This window comes from Maylandia zebra, linkage group LG8 (genome assembly GCF_041146795.1).
Source record: "Maylandia zebra isolate NMK-2024a linkage group LG8, Mzebra_GT3a, whole genome shotgun sequence".
Taxonomy (NCBI): Eukaryota; Metazoa; Chordata; class Actinopteri; order Cichliformes; family Cichlidae; genus Maylandia; species Maylandia zebra.
Window position 1 is genome coordinate 19,921,112 of NC_135174.1, and position 25,065 is coordinate 19,946,176.

General features: G+C 39.5%; 1 protein-coding gene across 1 annotated transcript; it reads right to left on the minus strand.

Moving 5' to 3' along the window:
- Window positions 1–6: 6 nt before the first annotated feature.
- Window positions 7–24,346, minus strand: LOC101480514 (SPARC (osteonectin), cwcv and kazal like domains proteoglycan 2). Its single transcript, XM_004561234.3, has 9 exons — window positions 24,304–24,346; window positions 12,622–12,736; window positions 8,807–8,915; window positions 8,240–8,354; window positions 7,392–7,511; window positions 7,070–7,288; window positions 4,817–4,879; window positions 3,750–3,887; window positions 7–2,071 (listed from the first exon to the last, which is right to left on the minus strand). Exons 1-9 carry the CDS (start codon window positions 24,329–24,331, stop codon window positions 1,926–1,928), a joined length of 1,053 nt encoding a protein of 350 aa, XP_004561291.2. The 5' UTR covers window positions 24,332–24,346; the 3' UTR covers window positions 7–1,925.
- Window positions 24,347–25,065: the final 719 nt, after the last annotated feature.

Genomic DNA, 25,065 nt, shown 5'->3' on the forward strand with positions numbered 1-25,065 from the left:
TACGACTTGGCTCCATTGCCTTTATTAGTAAAGTGCTCAGCCAAGAATTAAATTCTTATTTACTAACATGCAATACTAAAAACAAACAAATGTGTGGCCTATCGATAGCAAGAATGAAGACATGGCAACAATATTTTCATAGAAAAAAAAAAATACAGTGTAAATTCAAGTATACACACAGAACTTCAAGTAATGCACACTTCCTTTTAGAAACACAAAATACAGTATTTCAAGTTGCAAAGAAAACAAATATCTGTGTCACATTCTTTGACATGATTTCAGAGTCAGCAGAGGACAGCGACTAGTGGTTTCTACTGTGGGTGACGTTTGGGTCATTAAAGTACATTCTTAAGGTTTTCAATAATCCATCTGGGAATAAAGGTACTGTATATAGTTCTGTGCATCCACTTAAATAGTAAAACATGTACAATTTAAAAACTGCTTTGACCTTCACAAAAATAGTTTGAAACCATAGTGACCTGAAATCCTCTAAGCTTCTGTCACAGTTGATTCACTTGATTTATATACATAATCAGTTTGGAAATACATAACTACATTGTGCTGAGCTGCTTCGAAGGAAAAGTTTGACATTTTGGAAAGCAAACTTAAAAAGCATTAAATAGGCAAGTTGGAGATCAGAATTACTGTGAAATTGTTTAGCCATCCGAGGCAGAGGAAACAAGCTGTGGGCACAGCTGACATAGTGAACTTATTTACATAACCAATGATAGAATATTAGCGTTTATCACATTCATGACTATCTTCTGGCAAATGTAAATCCAGTATTTACTCTGCTTTAGTAACTGTGTGATTTTGATCTACCAACTCCTAAGGGAAATATCTGGTCCTTTAGCTGCTAAATGCTCCACTGTTATCACCAGCTGCTACAGTAAATGTGTATATCTGCTGTTTGGTGCTGATCAGGAGGTAGTGCCTGCTTTTCAGGTGTCTCGGAGACAGGAAATGGTGTCATGAGAGTGGTGAGAAGGAACCAAAACAGATGTAGAGCTACTGGGAGAAGCAGATCTATAATTCTCTTAATGTGATCACTACTGGTCCATTTGTCAGATTGTTTCATGTCAGACAGGATCAGCTAGTGTAGCTACTTTTAAAGGTATCCTGACCCAGGCATTAGCATTTTTTAAGGTAAGTAATTATCACATTTTCATTTGTAGACAAAGTGGGAAAAAGAAAATGATGTGTCAGACTGTTTCTTCCCCTAGCGCTTTTTAAAATAAGGTTCAAACAAACTTGATATAAATGTTAACTTTTTTGGTCTTGTGATGTACTGGAGACCCCTTTAGATGGCTGGGATTGAGTCCAGCTCCCTGCTAGGCTATTAGGATGAATGTTAAATGTTTGGCTGTTTCTTTTTCTATACAGAAAGATCAAAGCAACTGTCTTCCCCTGGTCTTTATTCCTGTGATAATGAGCTTCTCATCTAACCTCTGCAAAAAAAACCATAAATAAGCTTATTTCCCAAAATGTCAAACTGTTTGTTTAATGATCTCTAGTCATTCCAGTGGGACAACAACTCTAATACTCAAGCAACAGTTTACACAATACAAAATTACTGGTAATCTCTATATGCATAGATGGCGCTTGAACAAGATAGGAATTCTGATGGACTTCAGCTACCAATGGTGCAGTAGTCAGTGGGTCCTGGTTTTCAGGACAGCAAAACAAACCAAAAAAGCTCTGTTGCTCAAAAAACAGAGAATAGAATGAAGCAATTACACATATCTAAGACAAAAAAAAAAACTGGTCATCGTTTCATCACTGGACCTGCCAAGCACTACACATCCCACCAGGACAATCCCGTACCTCCCGAGCACGAACCCCATAAATTTTAGCTTTTAGGAGAGAGCCGTCTCTGTAGATTTTCAGGCCAGCAGCCATGCTCTCCATATAGGGGTCACACAGTTCTACCAGATGTATCCTCCATCATCTGCCTCACCTTCCTCCTCTTCCTCCTCTTCTGCCTCCTCCCCGTTGTCCTCCGCCTCCTTCTCCTCCTCATCTTCCCATCCCACTCCACTTCCAAAATCTCCAGAATATCCCATCACTTCATCTGTAAAAAGTGGATCAGATCAACTTAATTTCAGAAAGAAATTAAAAAAACAAGAACCACACAGACACGACAACACAAACAGGACTTATTTCCTGAAATAAGAACAATATTTTATGTCACTAAAGCTTTGATTTTTACTCTCTTGCATACACGAACACAGACAGCTGGAGACTTGATGGCCGAGTAGTCATTCCTGTTATATGTCTCTGAAGTCTGCCGCCTGGGGCATATTCACAATTGGTGCATTGTAATGTAAAGTCTCTCTGGGTAAGTCTGCATGATCACAGAAAATTGGCAAGCATGCAGACACATCAAGGACACTAAAGCTCTCCATCTGATGATGAAACATCACTCAGACCAAAGCAGAACCTAGTGGACTCATGTATATGGAAATTATATTCAAGGCCTTACTGTAGGCTTAGTTAAAACCATTTTAGCTATAGTTTTAGAATCTATTAATTGCCACATAAATAACCAGTCATAAATGTTTGGAGTGCACCTGTCTATCTTATTGGCTTATTGTGTTTTACTTTAAAAGCATAACAAATAATCAGTATAATCTGGAGTAGGGGAAAGATAAAAAAAATCATCTGTAGACATGCAAAACAAGTTTGAAAGCACATTTGCTTCTGCGTACAACACTGGAGCTACACAGAATCACCATCATAGAGCTCAGTCCTGATGATCTGGCCCAAATGCCATATTTTAGTCACTGCTTGGTCTGCCAAATAGAATGAGAGAAAATGTTGCTTCTAGTCCTCAGTTGCAGCAGAAATCACTCCACTCTTTTACTACGGCATGATTAAGATGGTAAATAAGACTCTCCATACAATGCATATATATCATATTTTCACTCAATAAAAAGAACTGATGAACACCCCCGCCTGCCAGGATTCAAATATGCTCCTACCATATTTGTTGTTAATAGATTGAATACCAGTGATACATGACCCTTATAAGATAGTGTAGTGATAAACAATTCGCCTGTCCAAACTTTTTCATGCGTCAAGCAGAAACTGTTGTATCTTTGGTTCAGTACACATAAATCTGCATTTTCTTTATTTTTCTTATCAAACCTATCCAAGAGATTTGTTCTAATACTCTGGACAGTGTTCTGGTCCAGCCAATTGACCTGTATTTTTCTGCAGGAAGAGCTGTTTTCCATTAGTGCTGAATTGCCTGTTTTCTTGTCGGTAGCTGATTTTGTTTGGATTTTGACTTTTGATCAAACAAAACAAGCAGTACTGACTGTATCTTGGATACTATTTTTCTTCCTCTGACACAAATCTAATAATTTGGTACAGCTCTTCTGACTCTAAAATCCACAAAGGGATTGAATGAGCGAAGCAATTAATTCCTGCACTGCAGAAAATGTAAAAACTTCTCAAGTTTGCAAGTGAGAGCTCAGAGCGTGTAGAAACAAATGGAAAACTATAGAAATGTAAGGAGAAAATTACAACCTGTCTAATCTTAAATATGAAAAGTGAAATTTCAAGTTTACCAATAATAAAAAGAGATAAAATAAAAATGGCTTGAGAAATCTATTTGAATAAAGCTGATTTTCATTAGAAACTGCCTAAAATCATCTTACTTGCGATAAGTACCTAACTTTAAGGATTTAAACAAAACACGACTTCAAGAGATGGAGATTGAAAGTATTTGTTTGCCATCCTCTTACCACAGTTGGGGTTGCCATGGATTCTGGTGCCCATCATCTCTTCACCGTGCTGGTCCGCGCACCAGCACTCCCCTCGGCTCTGGTCGCACTGCACTTTCCTGTAGTAGCCGTCCTCATCGCAGCTGGGAATGTACATCCCTGCAAAGACCCACACATACAAACACGCAGCCATTTCTTGAATATTGATACCCTGAGCACACACACAGCTGCCTGATACTGATGCTGGAAATGAGTGCAGCAAACGAGAATGCCAGCACGCTTTAGTGAACCTGTGATAAGACCATCAGTTAGGATAGAGAGGCAGCTTTTTGGCAGAGAATGCCATGGAGACAGTGAAAACTTTCCCTGTTTGTTTTACACAAACACACATATGTTTGGTGGATACGATTTGGTGATGTGGTGTGTTTCCTTCTATTGCCAGAGTGGCATATAAAAATATAGTGACAGCCTCTGTGACAGAGCTCCACTGTTTCAGCATCCCTCAGGACACTTGTCAAACCCAAAGCAAAGCTCTCTAACAAGCTCCAACCCTCCCCACCCCAATTCTGTGAAAAAAAAAACCAATCACAATAAGTAAGACGAGTGGGCTTCAGGGATTGGAGAACCAATCTCTAGGTCTGGAGCTGAAGAAAGAAAAGCCGCTGTGTTGTACAGTATGTTGAGCACGCAGTATGTAGAGCCTGTGTCGTGGTGTTTCTTGCTGGGCCAGACGGCCTTGCTCTGTGTCAGCCTTGCTCTCTCCCAAAGCCAAGTGCTGCCCCCTAATCCCCCCCCCCCCCAGCCTGATTAGGGCCTAATCCTAGCCGTGTGCTTGTGATCTCTTTAATGAGCCTTCTACAGCTTCTTGCCTGCTGCTTCCAGTGCTTTGTTACATAAGTTCACCAAGAGACTCAAAGCCAATCTGAGGGCACACACCAGCTTGATGGCTGAGCTGTATGTCTTTGAAAGGATCTGAGTTAAAAGAGCAACAAGATCCTGCTCAACATATGTTCCTATGCAAGCGTAGTGGTTAAAAACCTTCAAATATATATTTAACAGCACAGTATTGTAATGAAAAATGTATTTACCCGGCTTCTTTTTGGCTGCCTCCTGCACTTGGATCCGCTCCAGCTCAGCAAGGCATGGCGGCTCTGTGAGAATCAAATGAGAAAAGTGATGACAGACAATACCTAAAAGTATTCTGCCTAAACTTTATCTGAATCAATGCTCTTCATAATTACACTTTTTGTCCATATCGATTTGCGTAAGAAGTCTTATATTTCATTCCCTTGAGGATGATCGATTGTCAAGAACTTGCCTGAAAGAACATATGGATGTAGCCCAAGAGTGACAAGAAAGCAAGCTGAACCTCAAGAACAGACAGAAATGGAAACAAAGAAGAAGACACTTTGTATTGACCCCCAATCCGATAAACCTTTCTCTGTACTTCTTCACAGAGTTGCTCTTGTGTTTGCACAAAACTAGGTGCATTATTAGATCTTCTTTACTCTATTATCAAGTCACACCGCAAGGAGAAAATATATAAATGTGCTGTGCTTTTAAAAAACAGCTTAAAGAGTAATATATTGCAGGTTAAACACTTGATCGATGGGTCAATCAGCCTGCAAATGAGTGTAGTCCCAGAAAAATCCTGTTGCTTAGTAAAGGTCAGATGGGGCACGTGTGGGTAGCTGAAGGTAAGGTTATGTGTGAGATAGCATCTATGAAGATCCTCAAGCTCCGAAAAATTTTCTGAGCACACCACCTCATTAATGTCAAACTCTTTTAACCCAGTTTGACCTCAAGCTGGCCAGGCAAGAAAATTAATGCATATTTACTTATATTAATAAGTGGAATTTTAACAAAAATGTCTCCGTTTTTCCACGTTAATTGAGTCTACTGTGATTACATGTTCATTAAACCTTACTGATCAGAGCGCAATGGCTCAAAACCAGTACAGACTGTTTGTGACTAAACAGAAATAGTTAAAAAAAAACCTTGTCCAGCTCTATAAATAATATCTATGTGTTATTAATTACTACTGTAGTATAAAGAAGATTGTACTTTACAAACCCATATGGAAAAGATATATATAAATCTTATAAAGTTTGTATCTGTCTTGTGTGAAACTTGTATGAAAAGCATATAAGAGTGAAAACAGATATAAGATCCCTTGAAAAATTACATAAATGAAACTTGTATGTTTTGGATACTTACTAAAACAATATATGAAAGTAATGAGAAAGTGGCCACTTTCATGAGTAAATCATATAAGTTTTTACTATTTCTTTTCCATATGGGAAATAAACATAATGATGTATTCAGTAAGGCTTGAAATGATTAATTGAGGGTTCATTCCCATGAACCCTGTAGAGAATAAAATCAGATCTTTTTACAACAACACGACTCACCCCCTGCTGGCCAATTAAAGAAAATACAGATGTCTATCTTTTAGATACAGTCTGTATTTTATGGTAGTGACCAGCAGTGAGAGATACTGACAGCTAAAGAAGGCTTTTGAGGTTAAACCAAGTGAGGAATACATTTTCTTTAACAAGGTAGAGAGACAAAACTCATTTGTGGGCAAGCTTTAGGGAGGCATGAAGAATTACCTTCAATTGGTCAAAGACAGAAACACCACATGACAAAAACAGTCCCAAATTGGACAGCAGGAGATATGCCAATCATGATGGGGAGTTTTGTTTTCTTAGATCCGTCTACAGTTTAGTGATGAATAAACAGATTCAAACACATCTTATAAACTGACAAAGTCTAAAGTGAAGAGGACCTTGTGCTTTAAAGTATGTAGATGAAGTTAAAGAACACCATGTTAAATGTTATTGTTTTTTAAGTGCAAAAATATTCAAACTCTGGATTAAGAAAAGCTCTTTGCTTTCCCCCACTACAACATGCTAAGTGTGTCTGTTTTTAGCAGAACACTCTGTAGAGTATTTCCCAGAATAATGTTGGCCATGAGTGTGGATGTGAGTGTGAATGACTCTTTTCCTCTGTTGGCACAGTGATAAACTAGAAACCTGTTCACGGTGTATGCCACCTCTCGCCCAATGTCACAGATTGATGATACATTTATTTTACCACCTTCCAATATGTGGCCACATTTCAATGTGTTAATCCTTAATCCTTGACTTAGAATATCATGCTGTTTTTTAACAGATTTTGTGTATCACACTTCATAGCATTCATGAGCAGCCCGTTTCATCACTTCAGTGCATACCCAGTGTTTCCTTTGATTAACCTAGCTTTTATTTCACCCGTTTAGAGCTTTGACTCAAAATAGACTCCGCTCTCTGTGCTTCTTCAGAGAAAATCAATCCGCTCACTTTCTCTCCAGAAGCAGAGGCACCACTCTGCTGTAGAGACCTTCCCATCCTTGTAGCTGTCACAGGAGTTGAAGAAGGGTCGGATGCAGACCTCATACTTGTCCAGGTTAATAGCCGCCAGCTCAGCGTGGTCAAGATACAGATCGTTGTTGGTGTCCAGCTTCGAGAACATCCAGCCGATGGAGTCCTTGCAGCTGGCCACCAGGCTCTTGTCCAGTGCTGTTGGTTATTAAAGCATTTTACTTTGATTTCTTTCTGTCTGCACAATTGAGTCGTAAGTTTGGAGGATGCAGAGAATAAAGCTGTTTCGTGCGTTTCTAACCTGAAGCGGTGCCAGCTCCAGGCTTGCCAGAGTTGTTCTGCTTCGCATTTCCATGAAGGAGTTGGAACCAGTCTCTCAGACGGTCACCCAGGTCTGCCAGGTCCTGCCCAGTGCAGCTCTCTGAAGGAGGAAAAAGGAAATTCCTACATTCAAAATCCTGGCAGACACTTAACAGCAACCTGAGTCACTTTCCCTAAAGGCAAGCACAGACTCAGTACTGCTTTATAATGCCCCTACAGTGAACAGAACTAAAGGGACAGATTTTCCTCACAGTAGAGTGGTTGTTGAGCTGTACAGCTGGGTTTTCACACTGTGATTTATTTAAGTGCGTGATGTGCTAATCAAAGAAAACATTATTTCGCAATTAACTCTGTGGCCGCAAATTGCTGCTATCCAACAGAAATCCACTCTCAGTAGCTAAGCACTCACTCAAGACTACAGACGAAAAGCAGGAGTAACATTTCATTCGTTGGATCAATCGGCATTTTCACATGCTCAAGAATCTAGACAATCAATACTGTTTGGCTGCAATCATAGATAGTGTACACTCTAAATAATTAATTAGTACATGATTGAAAGACCAGTTTAACCACAGGGTTGGGGGGGGGGGGGGGGGATTTCAGCTAACAGTAATCTCTGAAATTGGTGAGTATTGATGCCAAATATTGAGCAAGCATCGGGCTGAGCTGTTCTGCGAGGCCTATCCATAAAGAAGAATGCGTGTGTGGCCAACAGTGCATCATAACTTTCCTTTTTTGAATTATTGACTCACGAAGATTGACAGCGATGATGCTGGCTCCCAAAATTGAAATGCACAAACACGAAGGAGGTGAAGAAAAGACACTTGCCGTGCTTTGTGTCAGCATTCGTTATGGAAACGGAGGCTGTGGAGCAAGGGCAAAATCCGGAGCACATGACGCTCAGGTCTTTGCCTGTGAGGCAAGCCTGCTGCTCCAGCTTGCACTGTAAGGAGAGAAACAGACAGACAGAGCGAGAGAGGAGGATGCAGTTAAAATATTTATGGGGGTGACCGCAGGAAAAGAGATTGGTCATTCAGATGAGACACTGCACTTAGAGAAACACAGCAAAATTGAGTTGTCATTTTTTTGCTGTCTTCTCATGCAAGGTCAAAATTAAAAACTATACATAAATCAATAAAGTTTCCTGGCACTGGCCAGTATACAGTGATGCGCTCAAAGCGACGTCAGTCATTAATCACTTGGCCACATTGTGCCTTTGCACTCATCCTCCTGCTAACAGTGATGAATTGTGCTGCCCTGCTTCACCCACGTATATGTCAGTGTAGCAGGAAACAGCGCTTGACTGGCCTCATCTCATTATTTAAAATGATGTCACGTGTTTTTGGTAATAAAGCAAAAACAAATAAAGCAATTATGTTGAGTGGGTGCTTTTACCTCTGAAGCGTAGTTATGTCCATCAGAGCCACACACAGGTGAGGAGGCTGCCACAGGACAAGGCTTGCAGCTGCCTTCGTGCACCTCCATCTGCCCTGACTGTTTGCCTCTGAAATCCAACGCAAAAAAATAATATATCAGAGGTATCCGTCCATTTCTGACTCTAAGAACACAAGTTGGGAGTAGCCACAGCTCACTAACCGAGTAGTTGGAGCTAAATGTTAGCATGGCACGCTAACATTCTGAGGATCAAATTAAAGTCTTTCTAGAAATCTCACCATCTTGAAACAAATCTGAGCACTTTTTGGGGCAGATATTATAAAGCATTATCTAAATCTACTTTAATTTCATTGGTCAGGACATAAAAATGCACATACACAGAATCAGCAAGCACATCAGATAAAAGAAACATCTTCATGTTTGTCCAAAAGTAAGGCATTAAAAAGTCTTTTCCCTCACTCTGGAAGTAGTGATCTGGGGCAATTCTCTCGGTTCCAATTCTGGATTGTTTGACTGCCATGTTGCTCTTAGAAAATCTTACAGCTGAAGCTGATGCCATTACTTTCACAGCTATTCACTTTTTAGTCAATCATAAACTATCACCGAAGACTAGCAGTTTTGAGGTGAATTCCAGATGTCTGTTTAAAATCCAATATTTCTATATAGTAGCCAATACTTTTCTTTCAGACACACAAAATATAAACAGATTTTTTTTTTAAATGTTTTAAGTCTGGTTATTTATTTACTCATTTATCCTCTACTGGACTGCTGGGACCAGCTGGTTGTTGTATTTGTGGCTTTATAACAAGAGTGCCCCCTGGTGGGCAAACTCATAACAAGGTTGAAGGGTGTTTCTTCTTCTGATTTATCGGCTGCTACAAATGCATATAAAAAAGATCAGCAAAGAGGCAGTAGTGGCCAATAAGTTAGTCAGCCTCTACTGTATGATACTTTATCTATCATATAATTACAGCTAAACTAAAAGTTAAGTAGCTTTAAACTCAAAGTATGGCTTCTTCATAGTATTTCACTGGAGGTATTTACTTTTTGAACAAAACATTTCAAGCAACTACATTTTTATCTGATTTAGGTGCTTGATGAAAATTGGAAAAGGATTGCCAGCAACCGCAGATTCCTCTTCCTCAGGTCTTATTTCTATTAAGTTTGAATGCATTTAAACTTCCTTGGACAACAGAGTCTTCACAGTGTGTGAAATGTAATGTAGCAGCAACTGCTGCTGAATGCATTAGGTGGGATTTCTCAAAGTTGTGAGCAACACAAAACAAATTCCATTCCAGAAAGCTCAGGGGCAAACTTCTGAGATCCTTGTTAAAAGAAACAGAAAATTTTCTGTATAGCTACATGTTATAAATCTGAAAGAGTGAGTGAATATGTTTTCTAATTTGGATGAATTGGCCCTATAATATTTGCCGGCTTGTACAGGTCAAACACATAGCTACAAATCTTCTGTAACAAGCTGTTTTCATTACAACTCTGTCTCATTTAATACATCCTGCAAGCTACAAAACACCACAAGGCGCTTTTGATTATAACTGCTAGAAAGTCATAATGTGCCTGTTAATATTTGGATGCACCGTTCATGAAATCCCCCTCGGTTGCTTTGCCCTCACACATTGATTGACTTCATGTTTGGCGGGCACAAGCACAGGGCCTGCTGTACGACTTCTGCGGCTGCTACTTAATGATGCTAGGACGGTTTAGTGCGGTTGCGTTCCTGCTTATTACCCATTATTCGACACAGTCTCTCTCGTCTCTGGAGTGACTCTGTAAATGAAGCACTTTATTGAAAAAGATAAATGCCTGTCGCTGCAGATAGACTTTGCAGATAGTAATAATTCACTCCATTAATTCTTTTCAGCCTCCAACTCTGCTCATTTGTTTTTCAGAGAAAGTGGAATGAATGGGTGAGAGAACAGATAAATGCTTCTCGCTGTTTCTCACAGACAACTAAAGGGTCTTTGTGCAGAGGGCAACATTTGAAATCAGAATATAAACCCTACTGACACATCACTATATTGGCAAAATTACAAAATTGTCCCTAGGACTGCTTTTGATCAAAGTATCTGGTACAAAAAATGATTAAAAGATCTCGTCTTTCAGCTCCATAACGCAATATTACAAATACAAGTGGCTAATGTTTAACCAACTGCAGCTACGTGCTCTGTCAGTCAGATGTGCATGTAAGATAAGTCACGACTATTATTATATGCAGCATATAGTGCTCTGAAATATGTGACAAAAGTATCTCGTACTGATTTAGAAAAGGACAACACGGGTCCATTTAAAAGATCAGCTCTTGCCATTTTTTCTTTAACATATCTACTAATATCTCTAATTTCAGAGCTTCAGCGCAAACCATCTTTCTCCTTTTGCTTCATATTCTGGTATTATCTCCATGGCGACTTTCATAAAGCACATTGAGGACCACATAGTGCTCACGTTTATCTGGGCCAGTGAAACTCCCCTTTCTGTTTTTGTAAAAGATATTTAAACGACACATTTAATCCTTGAGATATCTCAATATGCAATTTCAACATAATGTCTCAGTTTTTCTTCATGATAAAGAAATGCTGCTGTAGTAACTGAAATAATCTATCAGCACAACTTCAATTGTAAGAAATAAATGTGTGAAATTACTTTAAAAGTTCTCATAGCTTATTGCCTAAATAAGCCAAATATTCCATTGTAGGCAGTGTACAAGAAAAAGCAATCCCATAAATTTCTATAATCGATAGTGAAAAACGAACTTTTCCGTCATTTGTTTATCTATTCATTCTATACTGTAGTGAAATTGGCCACGGGGAAGGTCTTTATCAGTAAGAAAAGCTGTAAAAACCTATAAAAACACAGTTAAAATTCCAAAACGTATGCCCGCCTTCCTTTTCCAAAGTCATCCAATTGGCCGGAGTCTTACCAGGCCAGTTTTGACTTTCCTGTTCTAAAGCAGTGCAAAATATAAATGTCATTAAAGCTGTTTGAGACATAAAAATAAAAACACTTTTGCTAAACAACACAGAGGATGTTTATTTCCATTTAAAAGTTGTAACTCATAGATTGTTTTCTACATGTCAGTGTTGCAGTGGGCAATGAAAACAACTTTTAAAAGTACCTTCAGTGGGCTTGAGAATTCTTTCAAATACCAGCAACACGTGAGTCTCAGCTGAAAACTTGTTTTCTTAACCTGCTCTTATTCATCTCTTCTCCCACTCACCAGCTGCCCAGGTTTTAGTCATTTCCACCAAGAAAGTGTTGACGTTACAAGTATTAATACATATTCTCACTCAACTTTATACACTTCCTGGACATTCTGTCACTTTCTCTTGTGTGAATCTTCCTCCCGAAGTCCTGAGCCATTTCTAACTAGAGCTTGCTCAGCAGGAGAGTTTAAGCTCCACTCATGGCACTTCACAGAGCCTCTTAAATTTGTTAGCCAATCAATTAGCCAATAATTAAAGCTTTATTTACATAGCCCTTTTTCAAGACAATAAAATTAAGGTGATAGTGATTTACAAATGACCTATGTACACCGAAACCTACAGAATTTAATCTGAGAACATTGGAAGAAAGTCCAAAATCAGCAGCAACAATGCAGAGTAAGACAGTAAAAGATTGGTAGATGGCCTATTTAACCATGAATTTTTCAAACATTATATAAAAGCTACTTTTTGTTCATTAACTCTTCACCTGATAATTCTAGTGCTTTTAACTGCTGACATCATCCTGTCCACTTGGAAATCTACGACACGTTTGAAAAAAAAAAAAAACAAGCATCGAAGCTCTGCAGCTCCTCCTACCTGTGCTCCAGTTTTTTGCGATTGACACACATGGCCCTCTGGTAGCCCTGAGCAATGCACACCTTATGGCGACTGCACTTCACATTCTGGCATGGATCCTTGGTGGTGTCCAGGGCTGCAAACACAAAAACACGAAGAGTGAAAATCCAATGGTGTCGTTCACACCTAAGGTGTTGCAGTTTCATTCTCTATTTCGGTCACCTACAGCAGACAAATGGAGAGCTACCGGCTGTTTTTGTTACTGTTGACAAGGAGCATGCCTTCAGTAGATTTATACCAAACACTGCAACCCCACAAAAAGAGAAAGCTGCTTTAATCAAGTTCTGTGTTCTTGCGCCATTTCAAATGATCCATTCTCACAAACCTCTCTCTGACACAGGCGTATACAATAAAAATCATGAAATGTGTATTTAAAAATATTCCACCAGTGTGAACAAATTAGTCCATTGATTATTTAGTCAGCACTACTGGGCGCCTAGCTGTCATTAGGCAGCCTATCATCAATAGTACAGCCTGCAGTCTCCAACTGCAGGCTGTCTGTGATTGCGAGAAAACCTGACAGCACTGATTGAGCATCTCTTTCTCTCAGCTTGTCACATCTCACTTCCCCCATGTCAACCTATCACTGTCTCTCCCCCGCTTGCCTTTTCTCTCTCACACAGAAATACACACTCCATCTTTGTCTTCCACGTTCCCATTCTTTCTATCCTCTTTCCCCTCCGCACGCTGTCCCCCTTAATGTCTCCTTCTATCTTCAGGGAGTTGAATTGTTCGATGCCAGTCTCCTTCCCTCTAATAGACTGAGATGGAAATAGAACTGTGTCCTCCACCTTTCTCAGCCAATGGTCAATGCCATCCGAAAGTGGATGTCACACCGTCCCAGTCCATTTAACGCCTTGCCGGAGCGAGCTGGGAAAACTCAAAGGCACAGATAAATTTAAGAGTGAGTGGCAAGCGGCAGTCGGCAGTCGCTAGGAGAAATTTAAGTTGTGAAATCCTGAGTCAGCTTCGAGCAGCTGCTTTGTAGTCAACACGGTCAACATACAAGGTGGCTGCCAGCCAGATTCCTGCAAATCCCACGACTAGGTAATACTTAGATGCTAGGGAAGTATGAGGGAACATTGTACTTTTATAGAATCAGTGGATGACAAGACAACTCACAGAGAATCTAGAAATACTGTCTGCCTGTGGTGTTTTTGTACTATAAGACCATGCAGGAGACCAAGCTGCTGACAGTAGTTAATAAAAAATAGAGTCTGGCAGCACTTTTGTGCTAGCTTGTCCTCCACAGGCCTTTGTTCCACAATGTACGCTCTGTTACAGAGAAAATGTGTTTGGTCCTATTGGCTTATTATTATTATTATTATTTTGTTGTTGTTATTTTTCAGGAGATACAGTCATATAAAAGAGTTTTTCACACTGCATAGGGTCCTTTGAAAACCAGGTACATCTCATGATTCTACGTACAACCACCTTTAGCAGCAATAATTTGAAGTAGTGATGTTCTGTATTTATCAGTCTCTCATATCATTGTTGGGGAGTTTTAGGCCCACTCTTCTTTACTATATTGTGTCAATTCAATGAGGTTTGCAGGGATCATTTAGGCTCAGCTCTCTTAACGTTCTGCCGCTGTGTTTCAATCAGGTTGAGATCTGGATTGCAACTCCTTTACTGTTTTCTTTTTGAGTCATTCTGTTAAATTTGCTGCTGTGCGTAGGATCGTTTCCTGCTGCCTAATTTGCACCGAACTTTAGCTGTTGGACAGACAGCCTCACAGAGGAGTTCATGATCAACTCAGTGACTCCAAACGCCATTAAAATGCCAATCCAGTCACAAGATGTGAGAGTAAAAGCTATATCTGAAGCTTTTATATTTAGTGGGATGAATGGGATGTGTAAAACCTGCAAGATATAACCCATTTCAGTAGTATGTAAAGAGCATAATGTCCAAGGTGTCCAGGTTCTGTGGCTGCAAAAGAAGCCCAAATCATCACGCCTCCACCACCATGCTTGATATTTGGTATGAGGTGTTGATTTGCTTGTTTTTGCGTAACAACTGTGCATTATGGCCAAACGTGTTGGTCTCATGTGTCCAAAGAACATTGTTCCAGACGTTTTATGGACATATGATTTGTTCAGATACAACTTTTCACACGTAAGCTCTCCTGGCAACCTTTGAAACAAACCATACATTTTCATGACTGTCTTTCTCTACAGTCATGAACTTTAGTATTTAACAGACTAACTTAGGTCTGACTGAGGAATCTGCACAGTCCAGCCCTGGGAGGGATTTTTTCCTTGCTCCTGGGAAGATTGCAGTATTGCTACATGTGAGGCATTTATATTGGCTTGTGTTTGGTGGGATGAATTTGTTTAAACAATGCAAGATATAAGCCAGATATATATAAAACACAATGTCTAGATTAAAGACCTGGGTCATGCTCCCCTTTTTTAAATAAAAAACATATTTTTTCTGTGTTTAATTCTAGTTGACAACAAATTAGATGAAGACATTTGATTACTTTTTGGTGTGGCTCTAAGAATTTCTAAAACAGTAATTTGATGTTTTTTTCTGAGATGTTTTTTCAGTGGCCCAAATGAGCTGAAAGGCATTAGTCACTCCATCCCAGCTGGGCATGATCATGTTGTGTTGGTGTCATATTGTACCACACACAGTTTAGAAAAAAAAACAACAGAAAAAAAGCACTGGCTGTTACATACATGTGCGACTGAAATGATATGGAGACACTTGCAGAATAAACATTTGTAGTCATTAATATGCTTAGGAGTTTGGGGCATATTTTTACAAGTTTAATTTTGAGATTTTCCTAACTGAATGAATGTTTTGTTATATATTACTTTGCATAAAAACAAATTTACTTGCAGGTGCAGTAGAATCTAAAACACGAGGAGAAAAATCCCCCTGGTTCATCTTCACATGACTCCAGATTACACACTCTGCCGTTCTGTAAAACTCCCTCGAGCAACAGAAGTCGATAAAACAAAAACTAACCTCAAAGTAGAGCAGGATTCCAGATGCATTATCATTTCAAAGGGCAACAACTTGTAAATAGCCAAAGAGAAAAAAAAATGAATACAAGTGGGATAGGGCTGGTATTATTTTTGCTGTTTGTCTTAACTGAATTACAAACCAATTTGTCCAAACTGTTCTTCTGCTGAGTGGAAATTCATGACATAGCATTTATATTCAGCAGAGAAGCCCGAAGACAGATAGCAAGACTCTGTCAGCAGCGAAAGCTCATAAACTTTCCGTCATTCCATATAACACTTTTTGTGACCACTTGACTTTTATTCGCTTCATCTGGTCCAACAGGTAGTCTGCTCTGTCATTTTATTTAACCCCAGCAGCTGAATAATAGACAGACTCTACTGCTGATAGTACATTTGTCTCCAGCCTCTCTTTTGATTTAGGACATAAAAGCTCAACAAAATTCACCCCAATCTGTCACCCCATATATCATTTTGACTATTTCTTGACAATAAAGAAAAAAAAGCGAAGCTATCTAATATCTTCAGTATGACTCAATGTGTCACATCAGCTCTCCTTAGCACAAGTCATCATTCAAGTTTTCCCCAGGCTTTGTCTGGTTTGTCTTACATCATCTGTCACTGTGTATTTGCTGAGTGGTTACTATCAGGAAACTTTCATGGAGGCAGGAAGCAGAATTTGGTTTGTTTTACTGGTGTAATATACCATAAACTGTTCCCACTCAGCATCTGAGTATTCACTATGACCTGAAAGCACCTGAAACCACAGCTATGGGCTTTGCAGTGAACTATGCATTGCACCAGCTAAATGTTTGGTAGGAGATACCAAAAAAACAACAAAAACCACTAGAAAACACACACAAATTATGTGGCGCAAATAGTAGCCCCTTCAGCATCCCTCAGTTGTAACAATTGGCTATTTGAGTCTGCTCAAACATGTCAGCTCAAAGCAGTCTTGCAGTTCTCCTCTGAATGCATTGATTTGCTGCCATGTTACTGGATGATTCGATATTTACGCTAACCAGCAGTTGAACAGGTGCACACAGAATATCTAAATATCTTTCATTCGACCTGCAGTGCAATTTTTGCCATTTAGATTGTTTTGTTTTAAGTTATTCAGTTCTGGAGATATGTTCCCTTTCTTTTACAATCTAAATAAGTGGCACATACATTTGGCACCTATGCCTGTTTTTTTTATTTTTTTTTATTTTGAGAAATCATGATCAGGATAATAAAAAAAAAACAAAAAAAAACTAAAACACATCAACAACCAGAAAAAAGAACAATAAAAAAGTCACCAGCCATGTTATGACCAGTTTTGTGTAGGATCTACTTTCTTTTTACTAAACTACACCTGCAAACCATATAACAGAAGGAGACTTAATAAGAGTCTCATGTTTGTGAAAAAGTGACAGGATTTATGTTAGCAAAGAGAGGAAGGAATTTTCAAGTTAGATAGTTGTAAAATTATAAAAAAGCTTATGAAAGATATAATAATGTATTTTTGGAATCTTTGGGGTAACAGAAGCAAGCTTATAAAAAAATAAATATGTTACCATTTAGTGTGATTTCTTAACCGACTGGGTTCCATGTAGACCACAGAGGTTTATCTTTTGTCATATCTCAAAATGTGTGTTGTTTTTTATAAATTGTCCCCAGCTGGGACATACCCTGGTCATGCCACACATGGGAAGGAGAGCTGTTTCTGCTACACTGCAAGCCCCAAACCAAGCAGCAATGACCCTCCTTGGAGTGAGGAAAACTCCACCTGCTGTTGTGATTGTTCACTGCTCAGCTGGAAAATCTTCTTTAAAAAGTGTTACCTTTACTCCAAAAACAGACAGGAGGATAGCAACTGTTTGCTCCTCCTGTCACATGGCAGCATGCCCTGCAAATTGTGTGATATAACTGACTGTAATGTGGTTTTAGTCATTTCTGATCCATGTATAATCGTAGTAAGAGCTTGATTGAGATTAACAGTAAAAAGTTTGGTTCATAGTGGGTTTTGATTCTTTTTCGATTGTGTTCATAATATTTATGGACAGAATTACTAAGCATACCCCATAGATTGTGGGTTAAGGGTGCAATATACTCAGATTTTAAACCCTTCCAGCTCCAAAGATCTACAACTCCTCCGTCTCCTCCCTTCTCTGGAGGAGCAGTTGTTAATTCCAGCAGTTCTTCGACATGGCCCCCACATCTCCTTGTTGTCTTGTCAAATCCTGGGCTGGAGTCCCAGCTGTCTGTATTGTTGTCTCATTCCCAAGACCAGAAAATTTCCCACAGAACGCCCGCTCCGGAGTCCATTCTCTATAAGATTCCTCTGGTCTACCAAGATGGCGTCAGGGACCAGGAGCTGCTGGCCATCAAGTGGGCCTTGGAGGAGTGGCAGCACTGGCTTCTTGGGGCAAAAGAACAACTCCTAATTTGGACCAACCATCAGAATTTGATACACATTCAAACAGCCAAGCAACTCAATCCCACACAGGCTCTTTAGGCTCTTTTTTTTTTTTTAAATCCTACAACTTTCATCCTGCCTATTGTCCTGGTTCCAAAAACGCTAAGGTGGAAGCGCTCTCCAGACAGTTTTCCCACTCCACCATTTGTGCTGCCCTGTCTGCTGAACCAGCACCTTCTAAAACTCCTGCTGGTCGTTCCCTCCCAAAGTCGTCAGGAGGCTTTGCACACTTCTCCCTGCTCTCGGGGCATCCTGACCCAAATATGACCCTCCAACTCCTCCGACGTGTCCTCTGGTGGCAGTCAGTGGGTCGGATGTCCGTGAGATTGTTTCTGCTCATGAGGTCTGTGCCCGGACCGAGGCCTCCACCCAACTTTCTGCAGGGCATCTTCAGCCCCTCCCTATTCCGAGACGTCCCTGGTCCCACATCCAGCTTGATTTTGTTACTGGTATTCTATCTGTTAACGGTCTAAACACCATCCTCACCATGTCTTCACGCTACCTCTTCCTCTACCAGTCTCTCCCCCTTTTAAGTTTGTCGTGGCTTTCATCCCCCCCACCAAGAGACAGAGGTCGTCCACCCTGTCTTCCATGTTTCGCAGCTCAAGCATCGCATCACCTCCCCGGCTAGAACCGCTGTCTGAGAGATTCAGATGCTGTACCAACCTGTTACAGTGAAAAGAGTGCTGTGCATAAATGCAAATATGTTTATTTAATGGCTAATCTACGTGTCTACCCTCAGATATGGTCATGAGCTGTGGGCAGTGACTGAAAGAAAGTTTCCTCTGTAGGGAGTCTGTGCTAAGCCTTAGAAGATAGGATGAGGTCATTTGGAAGAGATTCAGAGTACAGCCGACTAGAGATGGCACGATACCACTTTTTTATGTCCGATACCGATACCGATATCATAAATTTGGATATCTGCCGATACCGATATGAATCCGATATAGTGTTTTTTAATCAACAAAACTGTTTTTTAAAATATCTTGCTGCATTTTGCAAGTCTGCAAGTTCATACTCAAGTTTAAAACAACAACTACACTAAAGCTATTCTGTTATACCTGTATACAAAAAAAATATTTCATAGTTCAGCAATACTGATCAATCTAATAAACTTAGACCTACACCATTCTCCCTATTCTGGTATTTTAAAGAGTACTTAGCGTAAATATTAAGCAACCTAACTAATAGGGTTCCAACTCCCAGCAACAACAAAAATAAATAAATAAAAAATAGGGAACCACCCCTCACGCGCCACCTCATGATGCTTAATCGACGTAATCAACCTTAATTTGATGCAGTGTGAAAAAAAATGCACAGAAATATTAAATAGATTCAACATCTTTCTTCAACAAAATTGCAGACAGCACAGATGGTACCTTCCCAAAGGAAAAAGTACTATAGCTTACTAGGGTATATATATTAGACTTAATAGTCACTATATACAGTAATTGACTTCTATTCGTTTTACATCAAATTAAAACTTTGGGTGTCAGATAATTATTTATTAAAAGCTCGACATTTTAAATGAGAATAAGAAAGAAAAGTATGTCTTTGTGCCCCCTTTTCCCAGTTAATGCCCTATCGGCCCCCCTGGCTAAACTTTGCTAGATCCGCCCCTGCACAGTTACCAGGGTCAGCTAAGTAGAAAACGATCCTGGTGTAGAAAGTAATATTAAATAAATTCTAACAACAGCTTATCAAGCTTAAACGTGCTGCTGTTGTTCAGCCGCTGGTTTCCTCTTTCTGGTGCAAAGTGGGCCAAAAACAAACAAGAGAGACAGACTCGCGACAGAAAAGCCGATCAGCTGATCGTTAAGCAGTTTCATGATTGAAGTAGCAGCAGGAGAGCGAGAGGCAGTCGCTCGTTAAGCTTAACGTGGGAATGCTTTACAAACATTCAGAGATGGACTTACACACTTGCTTTACTTCTCTCGGGGATAACTTTGTCGGAGATGAAATGCCAGGTTGCTAGCGAAGCTCCAAATGCTATCCAGACCACCGACAGGTCGCATGCCACAGCCGCTCTATCACGTGATGCATACTGCTCCGACGTGCTAACGTTCTGAGGTGAGTTACGGCGTGTTGCAAGTTTTGTGAGGTGCTTTCGTGATATTTAATGGATCGGATTACATTTTTTATTTTTCTCCGATATCCGATCCAGTAATTTAGGTCAGTATCGGACCGATACCGATACATAATATCGGATCGGTCCATCTCTACAGCCGACTACTTCTACACATCAAAAGGAGAGTTTGAATTAGTTTGGGTTCAGCCATGTAATGGCGGTACCAAAGCAGATCCATGACACACTGGGGAGAGTGCATCTCTTATTTCAATTGTTTTATATTGGGGTCACTGGAGCCTAACCTAGGTGTCATAAGGCGAGAGGTGAGGTACACCCTGGACAAATCACAGGGCCAACATAGAGAGCAAGACAACCATTCATGGTCACATTCATACCAACAGACAATTTAGAATCATTACTTAACCTAACCCCTCTGGACTGTGAGAGAAAGCCAGAGTATTCTGAGAGAATCCATGCATAGAAGGGGAGAACATGCAAACTTCACACAGAAAGACAGATGAGGGATTTGAACATAAAATAAGTTTTGCTTTTATTATAATTTTGCTATTATATTGCTTCTTGCAATAAATTATTCTTGGGGTGCTCAGGCACCCAGTTGTTAGCTCATGTATGTTAAATATGTTGGTAGGATGAAGGTTAATTGCACATCCAGCATAAACAGCACAACATTAGCACACCCAGAGTCGTGCAATATTTACTTGTCTTTTAGGTCCCTTTTGGTCTCAACCAATTTGTGAGAGAAACAGCTGAATTTTTAGGTCTGGCCACCTAGAGCTCCACTATGTTTACCAGCTAATTGCCAAATTTGTCCGCCTCCCATTTGGTGGAAAATAATGTAACAAGGGTTTACAAAGAGCCTTTTTCTTGAGAACAGCTGGCTGCTGTGGCATCTGGTAAACAACATCAGTAACAGCAAAGCAAAACAGAGTTGCAGGCTACAAAACAACATAAAGATCTGATAGATGCTAAAATGCCCCACATACTGATGGAATAGGCGGAAATTTACAATGACAGTGTCACATTTCACAAAATCATTGTTACTATATAACTGCTGACTCTAGCAGTTTTAAAGTAGCTGGTGGATTCATCTTAAACAAGGTTGCCAGGAAACAAATGAACTTGGTGAACGATTTCCATGACCTAAAACTGTGTCACACACTACTTCGCTGCATTTCCTTACAGAAGCACAGCCCGGAAGATAATGGTATTGTTTCAGATAATGATGTGCAACCCGCTCATATGTCAAGTCCTTATGAAAACCTTTTGTAGTTCTCCTGTTATTTATTGTCATGTCTTTAAAAATGGCACTGACCTGAGCAAAATGCATTTCCCCTTGTGCACAATTTGCATATATCTAGCTGTGTAACTGCCTCGAAGCAGCAGCTAAAAAAAATCACACACATCTGTCATACGGCGCTCATATACAACTCCCACATGTGAAAAATGAAATTTAAACACTAGATTTAATTTGCAGTGAAGATCAAGTAGCTTTTCCAGCTCTACTCGTTTTGTTTAGAATATGCTGCATCGAGAATTCAGTTCAGGGCCAGGATGTGATAGAGCCATTATGGGTTTTAAATCCTCCTATAATCATGTCAACAAAAGCGACGCAACTGCACTGAGCCCCCGTGCAATCTATCAGAGATTATTATTATTATTATTACACCGCAATCAAAACCATTCCAGCTGCTTTCTTATCCACGATTAGCGTCGCCGCTGTTGTCTGCGCTCGCATCTGAATTCTTCACCGAGTATGGCGCCTTGCAGTTGGACAGGCTCATCAATCAAAAGCTGTCATCATCCATTACTTTTACATTTAATAAAGTACCTTAGCGGTTCTGGGGAAAAAATAAAATCTGCAGAGAGTGTGTTACTGGGCTGCCGGACATTTAAAGCATGAAACCGTAAATCATAAGAGAGACTGTCCCGTTTTGGTGGATTTCCATTTAAGTTCATTTTAGAAGACTCTTTCATGTTCTGAGTTTTAATTGCCAAGTTAGAGCAATTCGCAGCTACGTTTATTTTCTCACGATTATCACAGAATGCAAACCACAAGTTCACCTCAGTTTTCTTTGACAACACATTATGCTTGAACAATTTCCTGAGGTTGTACACGTTGACGTGTAATCACAGCCACCTTTTTTTCTCTTTTTTTTCTTAATCTAATTAGTAAAATGCTTCAGTAAAGGGACAAAAGTAGTCTAATTGTTCAGCATAAATAAAGGTTGAATATGAGGCTCCTCTGTTAAATCAGAGTCAGCGAGTGGGCAGCTTATTGTTTCAAAACTGCCCTTGAATAAAGAGCAGTCTGTGGAGCTGAGTTGATGTCTCAATTGGCTCACTTAAAAAGGCACCAGAGGTGTCTAAAGTCTCCGGTTAGGTCCTTTGTTCTACCCAGGGCTTGCAGGTACACCTTCTTGGAGTTCTTTGCTGTCTTGTTGAATTTGCAATGAAGAGAGCTCTGATCAATTAAGTCTGCAGAATTAGTCCCAAAGGGAGTTGTGATGCGGATGAAATCAATGGTATTCAAATAGAAGTCGCCCGCACTACAGCAAGCGAGGCGTTTTCTTGAGATTACATTAGTTATTCCCCTTGTTGTAGGCTAAGAACAGATGACTGGGATAACATCTCCAGCTGCTTCTTCTCACATCTTCTTCCTTAGAGGAAGCGTGGGTGTGGCATTACAACCGACCTCCCACTCTCACCTTGCAGCTAGAACACATTGTTAGGAGCTGCTAATTAGCAAGCGCGTGTATGATTAGTGCACATATACCCTGACCTGTGAAATGATTCATACCGCACTTTATTCCCCTGACCTTCTTAAAGGGATTCCTGTATGCTAAGATGAGAGTGACTGCTTTGTTAAAACAAGCACAGGAACCTAATCTGCTGTGATTTAAACTTAAAGGTCAGGCAGATACAACCTGACATAGCAATGGTTCACTTATGGTTGACAATGAATAACATTTGGACAAAACATCAATGAATCATAAACCTTGACATATTAATTTCAAGAAATGACCTGTTTACTGAGCAACACTTTAATATTCTTCAAAAATATGACTTAGAAATATGGCCTATATTACACATTTATGTTGTTTATTGCTTAAAAATAATCTCTCTGCCTGAAATTTTTTAGAGAAATCAGATTAATGTAAGTAAAGTTTCAAAACACTCGGATGAATCAGTGCAGCTTTTCCCCCCCGATTTACATAGTTAATCTCCGTATATAACAAAGAGCTTGTAATTAATTATTAACTTGATCCCATCCAATCATGAACTAATAGCAGACAGACTCCATCTTATTGCTTTTTTATTGCTATTTTGACATACCAAAGTCAATTTGAAAAAAGCAAGAGGTTTTAGACTTGGTCCCCTTTAAAGGAACTATTTAAAAGGCAGTGAGATCACAAGTTCATTTCACACGGTTGCAATAATTTTGTACGTGCCGTAGTCTCCAACCACTGTTTTCCCTAATGTGCAATTCCCCAATGATCTTATGAAATATCAAAGATTATAACATCTTTCCGGAGGAAAGGAGTCTTTTATGAGAAAAAAAACAAAACAGCGTTTAACTGAAACATTACACAACTGAACTTCATGTTCAAATTGTCTATTCCACCTCCACAGCTGAAGTTCTTTTCTCAGCTAGGAACAGACCCCACGGAGAAAAATGGAGCCTGGTGGGAGTTCTGAGTTGAGCCCTCAGCAACAAAAGCAATTACAGCAGGCTTTTCAAACTAATGGATCTGACTGAAGGCTCGGTCTCTCCTTTCCTGAATCGCAACTGTGTTCTCACCCTTCACAATCTCTGACACCTCACACCAGCGCTCACCACGAGCTGGATGACCTCAGACAACTGTCGCAGTTAAAAGAAGAAGTTGGTGCTTTGATAGCGTGTGCTGCACCATTTCATTGTCTAAAGGAGATGGCTAAAGGCAAAGAGCACTTAGCTTTTCATTATTTCAATATGAAGTATTGAGCTGTGAAAATTGTCTCTGAATGCTGTACTTTACCATACACATAAGCTGAAATAGACAATAGGCTTTAAATGAAACCACTCATCAATCCTCAGCTCTTCAAAGACAATCCTTTCCAATCAGATAAAATCAGTTTTTATGACTTACTTTCATCAGAACCAACATTCTCCTCCATGTTTTTGATGTAGTCATCCTGCAAGGAAAAAACATATTTGCATTAATGGCTTTAATAATTTATTCCAGGCAACATCATAAAGGAGATTTGCTCTTGGATTTTTAGAGGCTTAATTAAAATTCAGAATAATAGAAATAATCAGGGAAGATAAGAGAAATGCATAATTATATGGAAACTCGAACGGCACTTTAAATCAAGTACATTCATCTCATTCATGTTAATTGTAATTGAAAAGAGAGAGTAAAGATGCTAAAAGTAAATAATGGTGCCAACAAAACCTTGGGAGCTCTTTAGCCCTAGGTTTAAAAGTAATATAAATAATAATAACTAGAAAGAGTTTGCCTAAGGCCCAAAAACACAGTGGTTTCACCTTGAGGTTATTATTTATTACCACTGCTATTTAAATTGTACTTTTTAGCTGATGACGTTCTTTTATACTCTATATATTATTGCAAGTCAAAAGCACAACATCCAGTCAAATTCTGCATATTTTTATTATCTGGCTCCACATGTTGCACTGCTGTGGTGTCTATTTTATATCCATTTTGTTGTTCCTAGGTACAGGTTTGGTAAAAAACTAAACCCTAACAAATTCAGTAACAAGCTTGCTCTTAATTAAAAAAATTAAATCAGCCTTTTTTCAAGACTCTGAGATAATAATATATTTGTTTATTTCTCTTGAGAGTTTACGCTTCTCTTATTTCATAATAAAATAAAATTTTAGTCTTATATGA